This window comes from Sorex fumeus, unplaced genomic scaffold (genome assembly GCF_029834395.1).
Source record: "Sorex fumeus unplaced genomic scaffold, SorFum_2.1 ptg000033l, whole genome shotgun sequence".
Taxonomy (NCBI): Eukaryota; Metazoa; Chordata; class Mammalia; order Eulipotyphla; family Soricidae; genus Sorex; species Sorex fumeus.
In genome coordinates this window covers 2,155,591-2,175,220 of record NW_026606090.1, presented here as the reverse complement: position 1 = coordinate 2,175,220, position 19,630 = coordinate 2,155,591, and the positions used below count along the sequence as shown (strand labels likewise).

Here is a 19,630-nt window from a genome sequence, read left to right as displayed (position 1 = left end):
ACTTGGTTTATGTTCTTTGAACTGAAAAACAAAAAAAATTAAAAAAACTTTTTTTAACTGTCCTCTCTCATTTTCTTTTATTTCTCTTTTTCATAGTGATTCTTTGTAGAATGGATTTCTGTAAGCTCCAAGCAGGGCCGTTTGAAAATTGCAGATAGGAGTGATTTATAAAATTAAGAAGACTCTTCTCTGCAAGTCTGAGAGTCCCAGTGCAGAAGGGATTTTTGTTGAAACTTTTAGTCTTGAATGTTTTTAAAGGCTCCTTCTAGGCCAGCCACACAAGCTAGGGGAAAAGGCAGCTCAGATAGAGAAGGAAGCACCAAATAAAGGTGTTGGGAGGATCCCCCCAGGATGGGAGATGCATGCTGAAAGTAGACTATAGACCAAACATGATTGCCACTCAATGCCTCTTTTGCAAACCACAGCACCCAAGAGGAGAGAAAGAACAAAAGGGAATGCCCTGACACAGAGGCAGGGTAGGATGGGGGGAATGAGGGGTGGAGGGACACTGGGATCAGTGGTGGTGGAAAATGGGCACTGGTGGAGGGATAGGTACTCGATCATTTTATAATTGAAACACAAGCACAAAAATTTGTAAGTCTACAACTGTACCTCATGGTGTTTCACTGATAAAAATTAAAAAAAAAAATTCAAGAAATTCTGTTACAAATTGAAAAAAAAGGCTCCTTTTCTCTTAAGTCTGATTTTCCCAGCTTGACCAGCCCTGATACCTTATTGAGACGTTTTATTTCACATTCATAATGTTCCTTCTTCTTTTTTGCAAGAGCATTTTTTTCCTTCAAAAGCATATTCTCTTTCTTCAAGTCATGTAATTCTTCATTTAGGCCCTCCTTTTCCTTCTGAAGTAAAAAACAAGAAAATCAAATATAAATGATATTGTAGGATTACTAATGAAATCAAATACAAAAACAGGACCTTCTTATAACATTAATGTCATATAGTCTTTGGGTGAGAGGATTATGGTACAAGAAATCTTTTTTTTCTCTTTAGTGCTCCTAAGTTTTGGGACGTTTTCTCCCCTCAAACCCACCACCTCAGAAAAAGACATCCCCCAGAAAAAAAGATATAAAAATCTCTAATCCTCACTTCCAAGGGTCAAAATCATTCAACTGAGTAAATTGATTCTATGCACTGTTGAAAGATAATGGAGCAAGTGCTCTGTGAAAGTAATTCAGGTTTCCTAAGATAAAAAAGAATCATTGCAATAGAAATACTCACTATACTAAAACCCAATCTATTCATTCTGTACTGGAGAGGCAGAGAAGAGATTGGAGGGATGGAGAAAACTTCTGGAAAGTACGACTCATACCCCACCCCCACCAGCACTAGGGCCTGAGGATGTGACTCAAGTGTCAGAGTCAAGACTTCTCCTGTCAGCGACCTTGAGTTCAGTACCTGGTTGCTATAAAACCATCATTCATCCAAGTTTCAGATTATCTCCAGAGTCCTACGTCTTAAATAACTAAAGCAAAGCTAGCTGCTTAGGCACGAACAGGCTTTAAATTCAGATAATGTTTGTCTTCTAACTCAAATATATATTGCAGATAATAAACTGGAGGAGTGAATTGGATTCTTAATGAAGTTGAGAGGAGGAGTGAATTGGATTCTTAATGAAGTTGAGATTTGTTTTCATTTTATCAGTGTGTGTGTGTGTGTGTGTGTGTGTGTGTGCGTGTGTGTGTGTAAGTGGGGATTGAACTCCCACATGCAAGACAAGTGCTCTAGCACTGAGCTATATTCCGTACCAAGAGACTGAAATTTTAACTTAATCAAATTAATATTTTAGAATTTAGGTAAAGCAAGTTGAGAAAGTAGCTATACATGTTTGGTAGCTTAGGAATTAATGTTTCCTAATAAAATAATTTGCTTTAAATGATCTATTTTAAGAAATCTATTTTAGGCCAGAGAGATAGTAAGATGCTTTGCATGTGGCTGACCTAGATTTGATCTCCAGCATCACATATGTTTCCCTGAGCACTGCAAGGAGTATTCCCTGACCACAGCTAGGTATGGCGACCCCAATTTTTTTTAAAAGAAGGTCTATATTGGGTGACTTTCTTTAAAAATGAAAGCATTTTATTTGCTTTTCTCTAAATTCAATGGGCTTATGCACCTAGAAAATTGTAAAACAAAGGGCAAAGGAGATAGCACAGGGGTTAAGGTGCTTACTTTGCATGTGGCCAACACTGATTTGATCCCTGGCACCACATATGGTCCCCCTGAGCACTACTTCCAGGAGTGGTTTCTGAATATAGAGTCAGGAGTAAGCCCTCATCACTGCTGGGTGTGGTCCCAAACAAAAAACAAAAACCAATGCTAAAAAATACACAATAAATAAAATTATAAAACAAGAACTGCATCAGGGTTTGAGTAAAGCAAAAACAGTTGAGAGACTGTCAAGAGTGTAAGTCCAGTTTAGGTATGCTTGCACACTTCTGCCTCCTGGAGGAAACTGCAACTCCCAGCCACAGACAGCTCGGGATTGGAAGTCAACCAGTCCCTCATTCACCAGTGCATCATTAAATGTGCATATTGGTCCACCAATTTTAGTTTGAGGCACTTCAGGGCCTAGTTTGCTTAGCCAACCTGACTGCAAGATTCTTTTCTTTCTAAATACAGCCCTCTCTGTCCCTCTGTAATCAGAAACAGTATTTAGAGCTTCTGGGGTCTCTGTCTATAGCTGCAAATGCTCCAATAAAGGGCTCTTTGTTCCAGCTGCAACAGGTTTCTTGTTCAACAAAAGAACCAATCCTTTTCTCTTCTAGGGTCACTTAAAAGAAAAGTTCCCAGCTGCTGGGCTTGGGTGGGGGATAGGTCAGGGTGTGAATGGAACAGGAAAGAGTTAGCACATTGCCCAAAGGGAAGTGCTACACCTTGTCTCCCTGACTCACTGTGACAGAGACCCAGCCAGTTAGGAATTTCCAGGCTGACAGTGACCTCAGATGGAAGCATGTTTGAAAGTACAACCAATGCTTCAGATTATACTTGTACTTGTATACAGATATTTACATCTCTGAATATCTTCTTTTGTATCTACAAAAAAGTGAGAAGCCACAAGACCTTGAGGGATGCCTCCTTTTTCTTTTTCCAGCCTAAGTGATCCAATAACTAAAAACAAAAAAGAGAAACCATCTGAATGGCTACTGTACATGTTTCCACCAAGAATTAATGGAAACTTTGAATTTAAAATCTAGACACAGGTTCCATCTCTGCTGGTACTCCTTGACCATCTCAAGTCATCTGACCTTGGTACACATTAGAGATCGCGAGAATGACCTACTTTTGAAAATGTAATTTAAAAAAAGCTTCTGGCATGGCGACGCGAACGCAAGTAACTCATCAGGCCCTGTTTCAGTAATATTATAAAAAAATCTAACAGTCGAGCATTGATTATAAAATGTTGGTTTTGTGATTGTCAAAGTCCTGTCTGTTTATAAAGCTCTTGTTGACCCCAAAGATGCCATCCTGTTATTAATAACACTTAGTAATTAAAATCATAAGTAGCTGTAGGAAAAAAAGGGGAAAAAAACCCGTTTATGCTCTTTGGCTCAGCGGCTCGAGAAATTTATGAATCAGTTCTGTCTGCTGCTAAAGCCCAAAAGCTTCTGGAGAATTTCCCTTTATTTCGGGTTCCGGAGAGTGGTCGGGTCCCTAGGGGCTGGCGTTCGTGTCGTGCAGCCGTGCCAGCAGCAGGAGCTGATCTCCCTGCAGACGTGCGTTTCCTGCAGAAGCAGGACCGGGATGCTCGGGCGCGCGCCCACCTCTGGGCGCTGCAGCGGCTCCGCGGTGACCTCCCGCGGCGGGTCGGGCTCCAGCGCACTCAACAATCTCTCGGCCACGTCCAGTTTCGTTTTCAATTCTGTGACCTGAGGAAGTCGTGGAGAGAGACAGCTTGAACACACAGAGGCAGTGTTTTCGTCGTCATTTGTGCGCTAGCAACCACACCTGCCACTTGTAGGAGTCCCCAAAGCGAAGCTTCGGCTTCCCACAGCCCACTTGGCCCGCTAAAGATCCAGCTATTTGCACGTAAAAATGGAACTTCCTCAAAATAAGGGAAAAACCGAACTTCTCCCTGCACACTTCCAAATCCTACAGGGAGCAACAGACTACACTGGCCTTTGCATGCCCCAAGCACTGAGAATACTGATTTTTTGTTTGTTTCATTCGTTGCTTATTAATCAAAAAGACTGGTCCAGAGGAGCCAGGCCACGAACGCACCTCCCCAGGCTTGGGGATTCTCAGCCCCACTCTCCACTGGTAGGCAGTCTAAACATTCAACGTGGGCTCGGGGTCTTTCAGGTTTGGAGACTTCCAAAGTTGATCACAAGATTGAAAATTACAAAGCGGCCTTGGCCCTGGTCTGTCTGGGGGAGTGGGGGACATTTCCTAAATTCAATACTTCTCTGAATATCAAAAATGGGGAAGAAATGAGCTGTACTATGTATTAGTCATTTGTGGTCAAGTTTCTTAATTCTGAATTATTTGGGGGAAATTTACTTTCTCTCTTCTCTCTTCTGTTTAAGCGTGGATTGATTGAAAATTGTAAATGGACTTTATACTAACTTAAGGATAATGTTATCCCCAAATTCCTTTCTCATCAAAGCTAAAGATCCTGGGCAGAGAACTTTAGCGAGTAGAGGGAATACCCTCCTTTCTTCACACAATTACTACTGTTTCTGTCTTTATTTGTGAGAAGTAGCTTGTACCTTCTAATGTAAGAATAGTGTGCTAGACTTATGTAAAAAGTATGAACTTTAAGCTATGTCTCACCTCAGATATACCTGCTGTAAGTATCATTGCTGGTAACAAAGCTAACACCAGGGTAATTATTTTATTATGATAAAGGTGCATAAAACCTCCAGAGAAAGCTCTTTTGCCACACTCTTTAGCATCAAAAGGCCAATGATGCACTTGCCACCCAGACCTCTGTCAATTTTCAAAAAACCTGTCTCAACTGAAATCAATGAAAATCTTTACACACTTGGACCCCCTATATTACCAATTTAAATAAACTCCAAACAAAGAGAAGGCATTACCTTTTTTTCATATAATGTTTTCATATTTCGAAATTGCTGATCCCATTGCTGGTTGACTTCTAGGAGCTAAAAGTATTAACATTTGGTAAATCAACAAAGGATTTCTACCTGCTTGGAAGATTGGTCAAATTAAATTTTTTTCTTTGGGGGAGGGGTATGTACATTGGACTCTTATCAGCCCTTACTTCTGATTCTGTGCTCAGGGAACCCCCTTGGCCGTGACTGGGGGGAATCAGATGAAGAGCCAGGAACCCAAGGTTGGCTGCATGCAAGGTATTATCTATAACCAATCTTTTTGACCCTCAAATCACTTTTGGACTTGGAGTGTGGGGTTTGGGTCACACCCAGCAGTGCTCAGGGTTTCATCCTGGTTCTGCACTCAGGGATCCTGATAACCATGGTTGACCATATATGTGTTGGGGACTGCAAGGTCTCACCTGCTGTTTTCTCTCTGGCTCTGGTTCTCAACTTACTCTCCTAAAGTAAGATTTTGATAGCCACAAAGAAGGAAGTGTTCCTTCTGTCAAAAATTGTTGAACTGGGAATATTGAATTAAACACAAACCCAACTTTTGATAAATGGGTCACATATGAAAAACTGTGAAGTCTTAAACTCAAATTTTGGTGAGTTTGTTGAACATATTGTCACTATCTTTTTACTTTGCTTAATTAATCCTTTCTGTTTAGTTCAACTAGAATTCAGCAAAAAATCATAAAGATGGTTTCTTATATATTTATTCATATAGGAAGATTTTTTTTTCAAAAATTTCTGGTTTTTTTTCATAGATTCTACAAAATACTTTTCAGCTTTTTATTTTATTTATTTTGCTTTTTGGGCTATATTCGGTGGTGCTAAAGTTCATTCATGGCTCAGTGCTCTGGGATTACTCCTGGCCATGTTCACCAGTGCCAGTGATCAAACTGACCATGAGCAAGGCAAGTGCCCATACTTTCTGTACTGTCTCTTTGACCCTTTTCCAGCTTTGTTAAAATAGAATTTATATTAACATTCCAAAACCTGTGAATAGATTGTCATTTGCTTGTAATATGGTGCTTCATAAAATAAACACATGATTTGTAACAGATATTCAGTGAGTGGATCCTATTACTTTTCATAAAGTAAAGATTCTCAAGAAACAAGCTTTACATGAGGCAAAGTTTAGAAGTCATTTAGGCTCCAAACAATTTGAAGTGTTAACATTACATGCTAATAGAAGGAAGAAGAAGCAATATGGTCAGTGCTTTCATTTTCTTGTAAGAGAAAACTGCAATTTCCTGCATTAGGAGAGATTCTAACACTAATCAAATATGTGCCAAAAGATGAAAAGCAGTCACACTGACAAAAAAAATAGCAAGACTTACTTCCAGTTAGGATGGCGATTACTAGGGAACTCTTATGCTGAAATAGATAGTCATTTTGCATACAACTATATAGTATTATATAGAGATGCCAGATTAGTTGGTATTTTAGGGACTAGCATCTCTATTTTATGGTGACACTTCTTTGCATAGTTCAGTAATTTTCAAAAGGGCACAGTATTTTATGCAGTCTTAGGAAGGAGTTGTAGGAATCATAGAAAAGAATATGAAGAATGTGACCTCTAGAATGGTTTATAAAAGACAACGAAACTTGTCAACAAACAGAATGCTAAAATTGTCACACTTCTCACCTCTTTGTCAAGAAGAATAAAGAAGTTCTAACATTCTTTAAACTCAGAAAAATGTAACTCATATCAGTCACATTCCCAATGACGTTTCAGAAATTTTTTCTCTATTTTTTTAAATTTTTGAATGACAATTTTTAGCCCTATGCAATGGGATCCCCAACTCATGTAGTCAGAGCACCAAAGTCAACTATACTGAAAAGCGCTGACAGTTTGAGTTTCAAGGTGTGTCAAATTGCAAAGCATAAAGGGCAGAGGTGAGAAACTTCCATGATCCTTATAGCGGAAACAAATACATTTTAAGAAATTTATAATTATGGAATTTGTGACTTCCAGTTTAATTTATTTGCCCAAACACAGAGTGCCTGAGTATAGGGAAGTGAATAGAAAAAAATTATTTGCTGTCAAAATGTAGTGCAGTATCCTAGAAATAAGTACTATGACTCAGTAACAAAATTAAAAAGACTAAGTCATACCCTCTTAAGCATGAAACCTGCTGCTTCAACTAATATTTCTAAATTACCTCTTTTCTCTGTTTTTCCAAACACCTTATCTTTTGTTCAAGAGAATTTGTCAAATTCTTTCTTCCTGATGACTGGGCACACTAAAAATAAGTAAATAAATGATAGATGAAACAAACTAAATAGTTTATAAGTCAATAAACAGGACAAATGTTGTCCTTTACAAACTCCACATATTTGACCAACTTCTCTGTTGTGATTCATAAAAAGATCTTATTCTGCCAGTAACCATCCTCTCACCATAGTCCTTCATATAGATCTGTTGTTGAATAAACCCTGTATTATAGTTTAGATTGTGAATTATTTACTAAAACAATCCACTCATAAATTACAAAACATCTCTACAATAGAAAACAAAAGAGTTTAGGATTTCATAAAATTTGGATTTCAATAATTTTGCAAGAAACATGAGCATACTTGTCAGAATCAAGTCAGTCTCAAGGATATTTTAGGTATTTACACAGTAAACATTTCTAAAAAAGTGAATTTTGTTGATGTATCAATAATTTAAAGAGTCAACGGAGTGGTACACCATAAAGAAAAAAGTAAAGAGCAGTCCATATAGCTGAATCCATATAGCTTCCCACATCACAAGCTTGTGTGAAGTTATGAGTTAAATGAATAAATGAACGAATGAATAAATAAATGGCTGGAAGCTGATTTAAAAATTGCAGTCAACTAGTTATCACAATAAACAGAATAGTTATGTTGTAAAGGTGGACATAGATTCTTTAGCATTGTTAATTTTAGGCATCTGGATATAGCCACAAGTATTACAAATTTAGATTACTAATAAATCATTGGCAACATGTGACAGACAGTTAAAGACTTATTCTTCCCCAGTCCCCTGGGTTTGTGGTGTTCATTTAAAGTTCAGAAGCTCTGGAAATTGGCTGTCCTCTGTCCAAATCAACCACCAGCAAAGCTCACTTGAGAAATGTTTTTTCTATTTTAACGCAATACTCTTTTTACTGTGACATCTCTGAATTATATACACAATACAATGAATTGGGTGCTTTGTGTTGTCCCTCAATCTGTTAATCAGTTTTATGATCAATAGTTACTGTGGAGGGCTGGAGCCATAGCACAGCGGGTAGGGCGTTTGCCTTACACACGGCCAACTCGGCGGACCTGGGTTTGATTCCTCTGCCCCTCTCAGGGAGACTGGCAAGCTACTGAGAGTATCTCACCCCCACAGCAAAGCCTGGCAAGCTACCCGTGATATATTTGATATGCCTAACACAGTAACAGCAAGTCTCACAATGGAGATGTTATTGGGCCCGCTCAAGCAAATCAATGAACAACAGGAGGACAGTACAGTACGGTACAGACAGTAGTTACTATGGACCATGAAATTTCTTGAAGATCTTAATGAATAATTGGGAAATATTTTCAAAACAAGATGGTCTTTGCTAGAGTTAATTATAGGAAATGCTCTTTGGGCTGGAGCGATAGCACAGCAGGTAGGGCGTTCGCCTTACACGCGGCCAACATGGCCGACCCGAGTTCGATTCCTCCGTCCCTCTCGGAGAGCCCGGCAAGCTACCGAGAGTATTCGATATGCCAGACACAGTAACAACAAAGTCTCCAATAGAGACGTTACTGGGCCCGCTCGAGCAAATCGACGATCAACGGGAGGGCTCTTTGGCAATCATGGAATTTCAAGGGCTTTTTTTCATTAGAAGTAATTTATAATGGGCCTAAGAAAGGGCTTGGGGCTCAGGAATGCATGCCTTACTTCTGCATGAAACCAAGTTTGATCCAAGCACTCTGTGGACCCCTAATCACCATCCAGTGTAGCTTTAGTGAATGGCCCACAGCATTGCAGGGCTGGAGCATTTGTTCATTGCCAGACTAAACTTTGCTAGGACTAGCTTCTAGAACTTTGACACTGCTTGGGGGGCCTTCCTGTGGCCCTCCCAAAAATACTTTAAAATGATTTTTCTATATTTTCACTAATTACTTGTGTTGTATGTTTTGATGATATTTTATAGTTCCTATTCAGGCTGATGAATAGGAAGCTTCGCTTCTTCCTATTTAAGACCACGTTTTAAAAGTATTCTTCTTTGAGTCAACAAATTCATAATATTCTTGCTTCTGATCTCAAGAAGTTGGTTTGGCTATTTTCCAGAAGTAATGTTGTAGAATTCAGGTGACAAGTACGTTATATTCTCTGCAACTGGGATTTCCCTGAGTTTTTGAAAGCTGGCTAAGAAACAGGACTCATTTCGGATTAGGACAGACTAAATAACAGGTATCTCTGATATGAGAGATGTTGTGAGCCAACCTCAGTCTGAACACATAAAGGCACATGGAGCCTGGACTCTGGACCATTGGTTCTTACTGCAAAAACACTTCCAGTCCCTGTGGGGGCATGTTAGGCATGAGGCATCTTAATCATGGGACCAGAATTTCTAAGAAGAAAGCATAACATGTCTTTTCTTGAAAGACTATATTTTCAAAAACAGTTTTCTGTTCATGACAAAACTGAAAGGATGGTATTGAAGTCTAAAGTTCTCCAGATACTTTCTGTATCCACACGTATCTAGCCTTCCCCCAATGTAAACAACCTCACCAGAGTGGCACTTATTGCAATAGATGGACCACTACAGACACATCACTTCCGTTCTAATTAATAGTTTGTCTTAGAGTTTACTCTTGAGGCTGATCGTTAGAGAGATCAAACATTATAGAGAAATGTAGAATGACAAATGTCTAAAAGTAGTAAACTACCCTAAAATTCTCCTTTGTTCTTCATATTTGTCACACCTTAAATAAGTTCCACAGTGTATTACAATTCACACTAAAGTTCAAGGTTCTCCCATTCTATTCCTTTAGAATGCCTATTTGGTTTCCTGAAAAAATCCTTTCTCTGTTTGTAATGTGAATTTTAAAAAAATCTGTGCCAAGCAACTATTCTCAATCTAGATGCCCGCCTTCTGGGCATCTATATTGAGACTAATCAGGTAGAGGGACAAAGAGATGGAGCAGACACTGTATAGGGGAGCCTAGGACCCCTTACTGCATGGTCCCTCTGGCATCTGAGCAACACCCCGAAACAAAGACAGACAAAACACAATGAGAATAGTAAAAAAATTGCAGAAAAAAAGTAATAAGTGAAATATATTTTCCATAGATAATCTTCTGTAGAAAAATTATGTATCTCCTGACCCTTTTTATTTTATAACTAAGAATTATTAAAAACTACTTACTAAATATTAAGAGAAACTATAGTAATAAAATGGTTTGTTAATCATTCATGTCTAATCAGGGAACTCTTTGGAGATTAGTGTATATTAAACATATAATATAATGTAAAATATATATTGAGATATATGTTAGATGGAAGCAAAGGTGAGGGATCTAGCTCAATGATAGGCCACTTGCCTTGATTGTATGAAGCATGGATTCAATTCCTAGTTCTACTAAAAGTTAATTAAATTGAACAAAACCAAACAAACAGAGTTTAAAGAGGAATTTTTCATTTGTCATTGCTTGACTTTCTAGTTGCTAATGATGGCATTTAATATTGCAGTAAATACAAGTAATTCTAGTTTGGTTCTACTAAGGATCCACTTCTGAACAAGTTTTTGCTGTAGTCTGTACTTTAAAAGTAGCTGAACATTTCTCATTTACCTTAACACTCACATCAGCTTCTGAGTTAAATTGTAATGCTGCCAAATTAAATATCTCTGTGAACACAAGAAGTTTTCTGTATATTTTGTTTATCTCTGAACATTTTTAGAAATAACATTCATTATTTCTTTCAGTCAAGGTGCACTGTTGAAATAAACACTAACGGAACAAAAGCTATGGTATTGTGTATACATATATTACATTACAGATTCCTTATTACTATAATATCTTCTGTTGTTTACTATAGAAATATGATGATCTCTTCAAATTTTAATTTGAACCAAATTTCTAAAAATAAAGAGCAAATATTTGGAGCACAATGAATTGGGGAGGTAAAAAAATATGGATAGGATATAATGTTACTTTGTAAAAGAAGAAACTGTTCAGATGGCTTAAGAAAAGTACAATCATCACCCAATTTTTTTCTTTGTTATATGGAGTTGTTGAAACCTATAGAACATATCTTAAAGCAAATAACTCATTTCTTCTCTTATCATTGCATAATTATTAGAAATTCTATGAATTCTAAACATGGCTAAGTCACCTCCTAGAAATGTGTGTTCTTACCTCAGAATGCTCTGCAGAATGTTCTGGATTGCTTGTTCTAGTTGTGCCCTCTACAAAATGTTCCATCGAAGTTGTTTTTCCTGGAGTCTTGGAAAATTAGGGAAAAGAGAAACACAAATCTCCTAGACCTCTTTGGGTGAGACCAAAAATACAAACGTTTTTGAAAGAACATACAGTTAACTTAGGAAAGAAAGTCACAGCAATAGTTCTTCATTAAAAATGATCCATAGTGACACTTGCATGTGAATTGGAGAGAATAAGGTTATAAGCACGGCAACTGAGATTTTAGCTTTTCTTCTCTTCCAGATAGGGATTTCCCAGGATGTCTCAAGTACACAGGCAGTGACTAAGACAGGGGCTGGCCAATTAGCCTTGCTATGGTATGTAAATTGTCATTCTTCCTTTACTGGCAGTTTCTCCCACTGCAAGAGGAAGTTACCACAAAAGCCCAGGCAAACCAAATCTTACCTCAGTAGCCTAGCTGCCATCACTTCACTGTATTTCCCAGAGCAATGAAGCAACTGATGACTTTTTGACAGATGGGTTATTCTTGCTTCCCTAAAGGCAAGATTTTCTGGCAATGCCTAATCCATGTGAATTTAGCTGTTTGGAACTTAATGAGTCATGCCCAAATCTACAACCATGACTAATTCTTATGGAAATAATAGAAATCATTACAAAGAAAATGGGCATTGTTTGCAGATTTAATCTATATTGGCAGGAAGTTTTAACTTGGCTCTCAAACTGAAGTCAGTCTTTACCATAGGTTAAGTCCAGATTTTCCCATGCCTCATAGATGTTAAATCTTTTTTTTTTAATTGCACTGGTAGGTTAGCTTTAATTAGTTGACTTTTCATAGAGCACTAAAATAATGGAGCATAAAAGTGTGGGGCTCCAACATCTGGTCACAATGGAGCAGAAGATCTCGCACTAGACTTGGAGGAGAGTTAATGAAAGAAGAGGCAAGTATACAAAATGGAGAGAATGTTGCTAGAAGGAGGAAAGTAAGAATAACTTAGTTTACATTTTTCTTCAGTCCTCCCCTCTCTCTAGTTACACATAGAGAGAGATAGTAGAGAGGTTAAGGTGCATTACCTTGCATGCAGCCTACTACAGTTCAATACCCAACACCCCATCAATCCACCAAGCATTGCCAGAAGTGATTCCCTAAGCACAAAACTAAGTAAGCTCTGAGTGAGCCAGGTGTGGTGTGGCCCCCCAAATAAAAACAAATATATAAAACAAAAGGAAGTATATTTAATCAATTTGCACCACTCATTATATTCTTGAATATGAATGGATTCCAAATAAAATTAGGCAAAATTCCCTGTTCTCCATGAATGGGTACACACGCATGTCCGTGTGCGTGTGCACACACATATAATGGATATACACACATACCACATATACACACATGTATATGTGTGTATATACACATGTGCAGCTATATTTACATATAACTGCTATATATCCATGCCATGACTACCATTAAGGATTAGGAGAGAGCGGGAGAGCGAGAGAGTGAGAGAGAGACAGACAGACAGACACACAAACACACAGAGATAGAGACAGAGGCACAGAGAGAGACAGAGAGAGAGAGAGAGAGAGAGAGAGAGAGAGAGAGAGAGAGACCTCAGTTTCAGAAGCAGGAATAGGACTTTCTGCTGGAACTTGAAGGGTAGATGGGATCCTGATAGGCATAAAAGCTCAGATTGCTTATTGTTATAAAACAGATGGACAAAGCTGATATGACTGTGGGATAGTAATAAATACCATTATCACCTTGCATGCAGCCGGCCCGGGCGAGCCGGGTTCATTTCCTCCGCCCCTCTCAGAGAGCCTGGCAAGCTACCGAGAGTATCTCGCCCGCACGGGAAGCTACCCGCGACATATTCAATATGCCAAACACAGTAACAACAAGTCTCACGATGGAGATGTCAAACACAGTAACAGCAAGTCTCACAATGGAGATGTTACTGGGCCCGCTCGAGAAAATTGATGAATAATGGGAGGACCGTGACTGATCAATTAGTAGAGTAGGGCTCATGTATCTAAAGTTGATTTGAATTGATTTGTCATTTCTTATTTACTCATGAAGAAATTATGACCATACTGCATAGGTTGTGGGAATCTCCTAGAGACCCTCAGGCAAACATCTACGTGGCCAAGGAGTTTTTCTCCTAAAATCCACCCAGGCCATGTGCATTACGTACTAAGTGTGTGAGGTTGACAATTTCAAAACCAGTTAATAAGTATGATTAAGAGAAAAATTTTAAATCCCATAGTAATAAAAGTACTTCACCATCAGCTCACCTGGGACATTCAGAATGGGTCACCTACAATAATTTTACATCTCTTCTGGGATTTCTCCAACATCACTGGAGAAGGATGTTTTCTTCTCTTCTTAGATAATAATCTCCATTATTTTTCCTAGCTAACCTTGTTTTCCTTATATCAGTCAATGATAATACTTCCTTCTTCAGGCTGAAAATCTTGAACTTTCTCTTGTGGCCGTGTCCAGTCTATCTGAATATTTCATAGGTGCTTAAAAGTATATCAGCAGAGAAGAGTGTGACATTGCCATAAGAGCTCAGACAGTTTCCAGTTTAATGAGGAGGTAGGGATCAGCCCAACTTCTTATAATTTTTTTTATCAAAATGGGAACTTCATGCATTCTGATTTTAGTCATATGAAGAATTTTTTTATTGAATCATTGTGAGATGTACAGTTACAAAGTTGTTCATGATTGAGTTCTAGTCATACAGTGTTCCAACATCCATCCCTTCACCAGTGCATGTTTCCCACCACCAATGTCCCTGGTTCTCCCCTCCCACATCCCTCCCCCACACACATTCCACCCCAGGCCTGCTCCCAGAAACTGACTCAGTGGCAAACCCTTTTCTCTTTCTCTTTCTTATTTTACTTTTAGGCACTGTGGTTTGTAATACTGTTACTGAAAGGATATCATGCAATCACTTTAGTTCCCTTCAGCACATAGTTTTTGTCCAGAGTGATCATTTCCAACTATCACTGTCATAGTGTTCCCTTCTCTGTCCTCACTGAACTCCCCCTCCTCCTTTTTTAAAAAATTTTTATTAGTGAAACACCATGAGGTACAGTTGTAGACTTACAAATTTTTGTAGACTTACAATGATCAAGTACCCATCCCTCCACCAGTGCCCATCCTTCACCACCACGGGTCCCAGTATCCCTCTCACCCCCCATCCCCCCCCATCCCACCCTGCCTCTGTGGCAGGGCATTCCCTTTTTTCTCTCTCCTTTTGGGTGTTGTGGTCTGCAAAAAAGGCATTGAGTGGCAATCATCTTTGGTCTATAGTCCACTTTCAGTATGCTTCTCCCATCCTAGGAGGATCCTCGCAACACCCCTTATTTGGTGCTCCCTTCTCTATCTGAGCTGCCTTTACACCTAAAGTGTGCTGCTGGCCTCCAAGCCATGGAGTAAATTTCCTGGTACTTAGCTCGGCCACTCTTGGGTGTTAGTCTCCTATTTGGTTACTTTATGTTCCCCAGATGAATGCAATCTTTCTATGTCTATCCCTCTTTTTCTGACTCATTTCGCTTAACATGATACTTTCCATGTAGTACCACTTGTATGTAAATTTCATGACTTCATCTTTTCTAACAGCTACATAGTAATCCATTGTGTATATGTACCAACCAGTCATCTGTTCTCGGGCACTCAGGTTTTTTCCAGATTCTGGCTGTTGTAAAGAGTGCTGCAATGAACAAACAAGTGCAGATGTCACTTCGACTATACTTTTTTGCCTCTCTGGGTTATATTCCCAGGAGTGGTATCGCTAGGTCAAATGGGAGCTCAATTTCTAATTTTTTGAGAATCATCCATAATGTTTTTCAAAAGGGCTGAACCAGTCGGCATTCCCACCAGCAGTGAAGGAGGGTCCCTTTCTTGCCACATCCACGCCAGCACCAGTTGCTTTTATTCCTTTGGATGTGGTGTGAAATGATATCTCATTGTTGTTTTGATCTACATCTCCCTGATGATTAATGATGTAGAGCATTTTCTCATGTGCCTTTTAGCCATTTGGATTTCTTCTTTGAGAAAGTTTCTGTTCATTTCATCGACCCATTTTTTTTATGGGGTTGGATGTTTTCTTCTTGTGGAGTTCAACCAGTACGTTGTATATCCTTGATATCAACCCCTTGTTGGATGTGTATTCAGCGAATATCCTTTCCCATTCTGTAGACTGTCTTTGTATTTTGGTCACTGTTTCTTTTGAGGTGCAGAAGCTTCTTAGTTTAAGATAGTCCCATTTGTCTATCTCTGTTTTCACTTGCTTGGCCAGTGGCGTGAAATCTTTGAAGACACCATTAGCTTCAATACCATGGAGGGTTTTGCCAACTTTGTCTTCAATATACCTTATGGATTCTGGTCTGATTTTGAGGTCTTTAATCCATTTTGATCTTACTTTTGGACATGGAGTTAGGCAGAGATCTGAGCCCACTTTTTTGCATGTTGCCGTCCAGTTTTGCCAGCACAATTTGTTAAAGAGGCTTTCCCTGCTCCACTTCACTTTTCTTACCCCCTTATCAAAGATTAGATGATCACATGCTTGTCCCCCTCCCTCTTTTGGCAAGATTCCTATTGTGGACCTGTCCTCCTGGCCTTTGTTTATGTTGTCTTTGTGTATTATTAATCACAAATCACAAATCATCCTGTTATTCGTCGATTGCCTTGAGCAGGCCCCAGTAACGCCTCCTTCATCCTAGCCCTGAGATTATATTCAAGGCTCTTTAGGAGAATGAGACCCATCGTTGTTACTGGTATTTGGCATATTGGGTACGCCAAGGGGAGTTTGCCAGACTCTGCCCTGTGGGCAGGCTACATTCGGTAACCTGCCAGTTTGTCCAAAGTAGGAATGAGATAATAAGATGTCATAATAAGATGTTGCGTGGCCGCAAATGCGGCCACGCGGTTCCAGGATCTGGTTTTTATAGTCTCTGAGTCTTGGCCGCTGATGGGATTACACAGCGACAGGGGGCCAGTTGGTGGATGTGACCCCCACCTACTGGAGTTTGGAGGATCTGGATGGAGGATGCCAGGCCCCAATCTGAGTAGGCTTGGAGATCTCGGCCCCGGAACCCGCGTGACTTTGTCCCTCTGCCAGTACCTTCATGTGTGCGGAGAGTGGTCTCAGCATTGTGGTGGCTGGTCCTGGAGGTCTTTGGCTGCCGGAGCCCTGGTCGGGGCGGGGAGGAAAGCTCAACCCGCTCCCCTCCAAGGGGTCCTGGCGAGCGAGGACAGTCAGGCGTGGGGGCAGGAGACTGCACTCTTCTCTTCCGGGATCTGGTTTTTATAGTCTCTGAGTCTTGGCCGCTGATGGGATTACATGGCGCCAGGGGGCCAGTTGGTGGGTGTGACCCCCCGTCTACTGGAGTTTGGAGGATCTAGGTGGAGGTGTATTATTAATATACTATTGTTTTTATATCCCACAAATGAGTACAATCATGAAGAATTTTTTTAATGTAACCATTAGAAGCACAGTGTTTTTGGTTTCCTTTTGTGTGAAGAACCCCAGTGCTCAAGAAACTGAGGTTTCTTCTGGGTCATATAGTCAACCAGAATGAATGGTCCAATGTTTGAACCCAGCAATACCATGTTGCTAGGGTCCAGTAGAGATGGAAGCAATCAGGGGTCATATCCTCTATGTGTGTGTGTTTGTGTGTGTGTGTGTGTGTGTGTGTGTGTGTTTATGTGGTGGAAGGTGGAGGGCATGGCATAGGGAGTCAAGTGGTCCAGTGATTGAACTCAGGTTCAGAGCATGCACTCCTGACCACTGAGCTATCTTTCCATCTTTTCTATAGAATCTCTTATCTGGATTATAGCAATACTTTGTCTTTATACTCTTGAACCTCACCATCTCCTCTCCTGGCACCCTCAGTTTATTTATTCCATGAGTGAGTGCTGTTTATTAATTTTTGGTAAGACCATAATAAGACCATAACTGGCCACCCTATTTGAAATTGCTTTCCATAGAGCATTTTTTAAACCCTCCTTTTCTGCTTTCCCCCCCCCCCCAATATCATAAATGATGCTCTGTGTATTCTTTTTATCTGATTCCTTCTTCCACAGAGCATAAAATAGCAACTTTTGTCTATTGATTCACTCAAACTTTAAATAGTGATAATATGTATCTACTTACACACATAGACTACTCAGGCACACCTACAGCCCTCATTCAAATCAAACCTAGACGGCTCCTGAATCATAAGGTAAAGGTTGATCGTCGATTTGCTCGAGCGGGCCCAGTAACGTCTCCATTGGAGACTTTGTTGTTACTGTGTCTGGCATATCCAATACTCTCGGTAGCTTGCCGGGCTCGCCGAGAGGGGCGGAGGAATCGAACTCGGGTCAGCCATGTTGGCCGCTTGTAAGGCGAACGCCCTACCCGCTGTGCTATCGCTCCAGCCCATATTTCCAAGAAAATTTTCAAGGCATAATTTTAAGAAATTGTAAAATGTTGGTTAGAGCAATAAAATAGTAGGTATGGGACTTGCTTGGCACCCAGCCAACCTGGGATATTATATGGTCCTCTGAGCATCTCCAGGAGTCATCCATGAGCATATAGCCAAGAATCATTCGTGATAATTGCCAGATGTCACCCCAAAACAAAAACAACAATAAAACAATTATAAGATGAACTTATTCTTATACTAAGTTCCTCCCTGGACTTGAAGTTTCCCTTCTACTTTATTATACATTCTAATAAACTTTCTTTTTCAAAAAAAAGCAAGAAAGAAAGAAAGAAAGAAAGAAGAAAGGAAGGAAGGAAAGAAGGAAGAAAGGAAGGAGAAATGAAAGAAAGGAAAGAAAGAAAAGAAAAGAAATTACAAAATATCCAAATATTGGAAATCTGAACTTAATATTTGGTTGGCTGGGAGGTTTCCAGGCACTACTCAGAGAACTTAGGGACCATTCTCAGAAATACTAGGCTAAGCAGTCTAGTGCCAGGAGCTGCTAATGCAATAGTACACCAGGGCCACATCCTGGGGTGCTTGAAGGGATCATGTGGGATGAGGGATTGAACCCAGGGCCTTGAACATTTGAAGCATACATCCCTGATCACTAAGATATATCCTCAGTCCTCCAAACTTTGACTTCTTTATCTTTGAAACTAATGAATATTCTCCCATTGTGGAATTTAAACTAAGAGAGACAGCTAAGAGGGTCATTCCATAGCTCATGGAGAAGGCAAGATTATATGCTTCCGAATGTCTCTGTATTGCTGACTTCTGAATACTGGTATAGCAGGTTTCCATGGAATCAATTCGTTTCTGTATGAATTTGTAACAGGAAATCCCAGCATACCTCTGCTGCTCAGAATGCAATCCAGAGAACTATCATAGCAAAACACAAATTATCTGCTTTGTTTTCAAATCAGAAATGATCAACTAGGAGTATCAGTTTCTTTTTTACAAAAACCTGCATTATTTCAGTGAGTATATTTGCTTTTTATTCACTTTATAGGTAATTCTAATACGTTTTCTGTTTTGGTTAGGTGATCAATGTGATTTTGCTTTGATACTGCTTTTAAAAATATTCTCTTGGCTAACATTAAAACATAACAAAATATAAATAATATGTGGTTAGGGATAATTTTTATAAGGAAATAGGTGGTCTTCAATAATATTTCCTACATTGTTATACTCCTGTATTATTTCTAATGAGATACTGAAGTATTATTTGATGACCCTCTCAACATACTGCTTTTTGTATTGAGTAGCAAATTGATCCTTTCTCTTTACAGTAAGGAACATTCTTTGCCTTCAGGCTGATTAAGTTTGTCACTGAATGCAGAGGGAAAACCATCTCTCAGCCTTCAACAACAATAAAAATTAAGAACAACAATAAAATCATACAAAAAACCCAAACCAGATTAGCACTATAATAATTCGTGGTTCCAAAATAGCATATTTTCTTAAGTTTTAGAAAATAAATTCATTTAACATAATTCATTCTTAAATGTCTCAGAAAGTAACATAGGTTGATGAATAAAATATAGGGGTATATAAAAAGATATGTGATAAAGAAATGGGTTAGAATATAATAGAAAAGCTTAGGTGATTGACCATTGGGTCATGGTCTTTTCAATTTTGCTATATATTTGAAATTTTCCTCATAAAATAATTGATAAAAATCATAATCA

General features: G+C 39.3%; 1 protein-coding gene across 1 annotated transcript in view; it reads right to left on the bottom strand.

Annotated features, from left to right (window-relative positions):
* The window catches only part of TNIP3 (TNFAIP3 interacting protein 3), a 33,919-nt gene extending 22,394 nt beyond the window's left edge, over positions 1 to 11,525 (bottom strand). The window contains exons 1-5 of the mRNA XM_056116949.1: positions 11,445 to 11,525; positions 7,244 to 7,324; positions 5,058 to 5,123; positions 3,783 to 3,887; positions 732 to 860 (exon numbers count right to left, since the gene is read on the bottom strand). Coding sequence (XP_055972924.1) covers positions 732 to 860; positions 3,783 to 3,887; positions 5,058 to 5,123; positions 7,244 to 7,324; positions 11,445 to 11,510 — 447 coding nt within the window. The 5' untranslated portion in view covers positions 11,511 to 11,525. The remainder of the gene's footprint in view (positions 1 to 731; positions 861 to 3,782; positions 3,888 to 5,057; positions 5,124 to 7,243; positions 7,325 to 11,444) is intronic.
* Between the last annotated feature and the right edge of the window lie 8,105 nt (positions 11,526 to 19,630).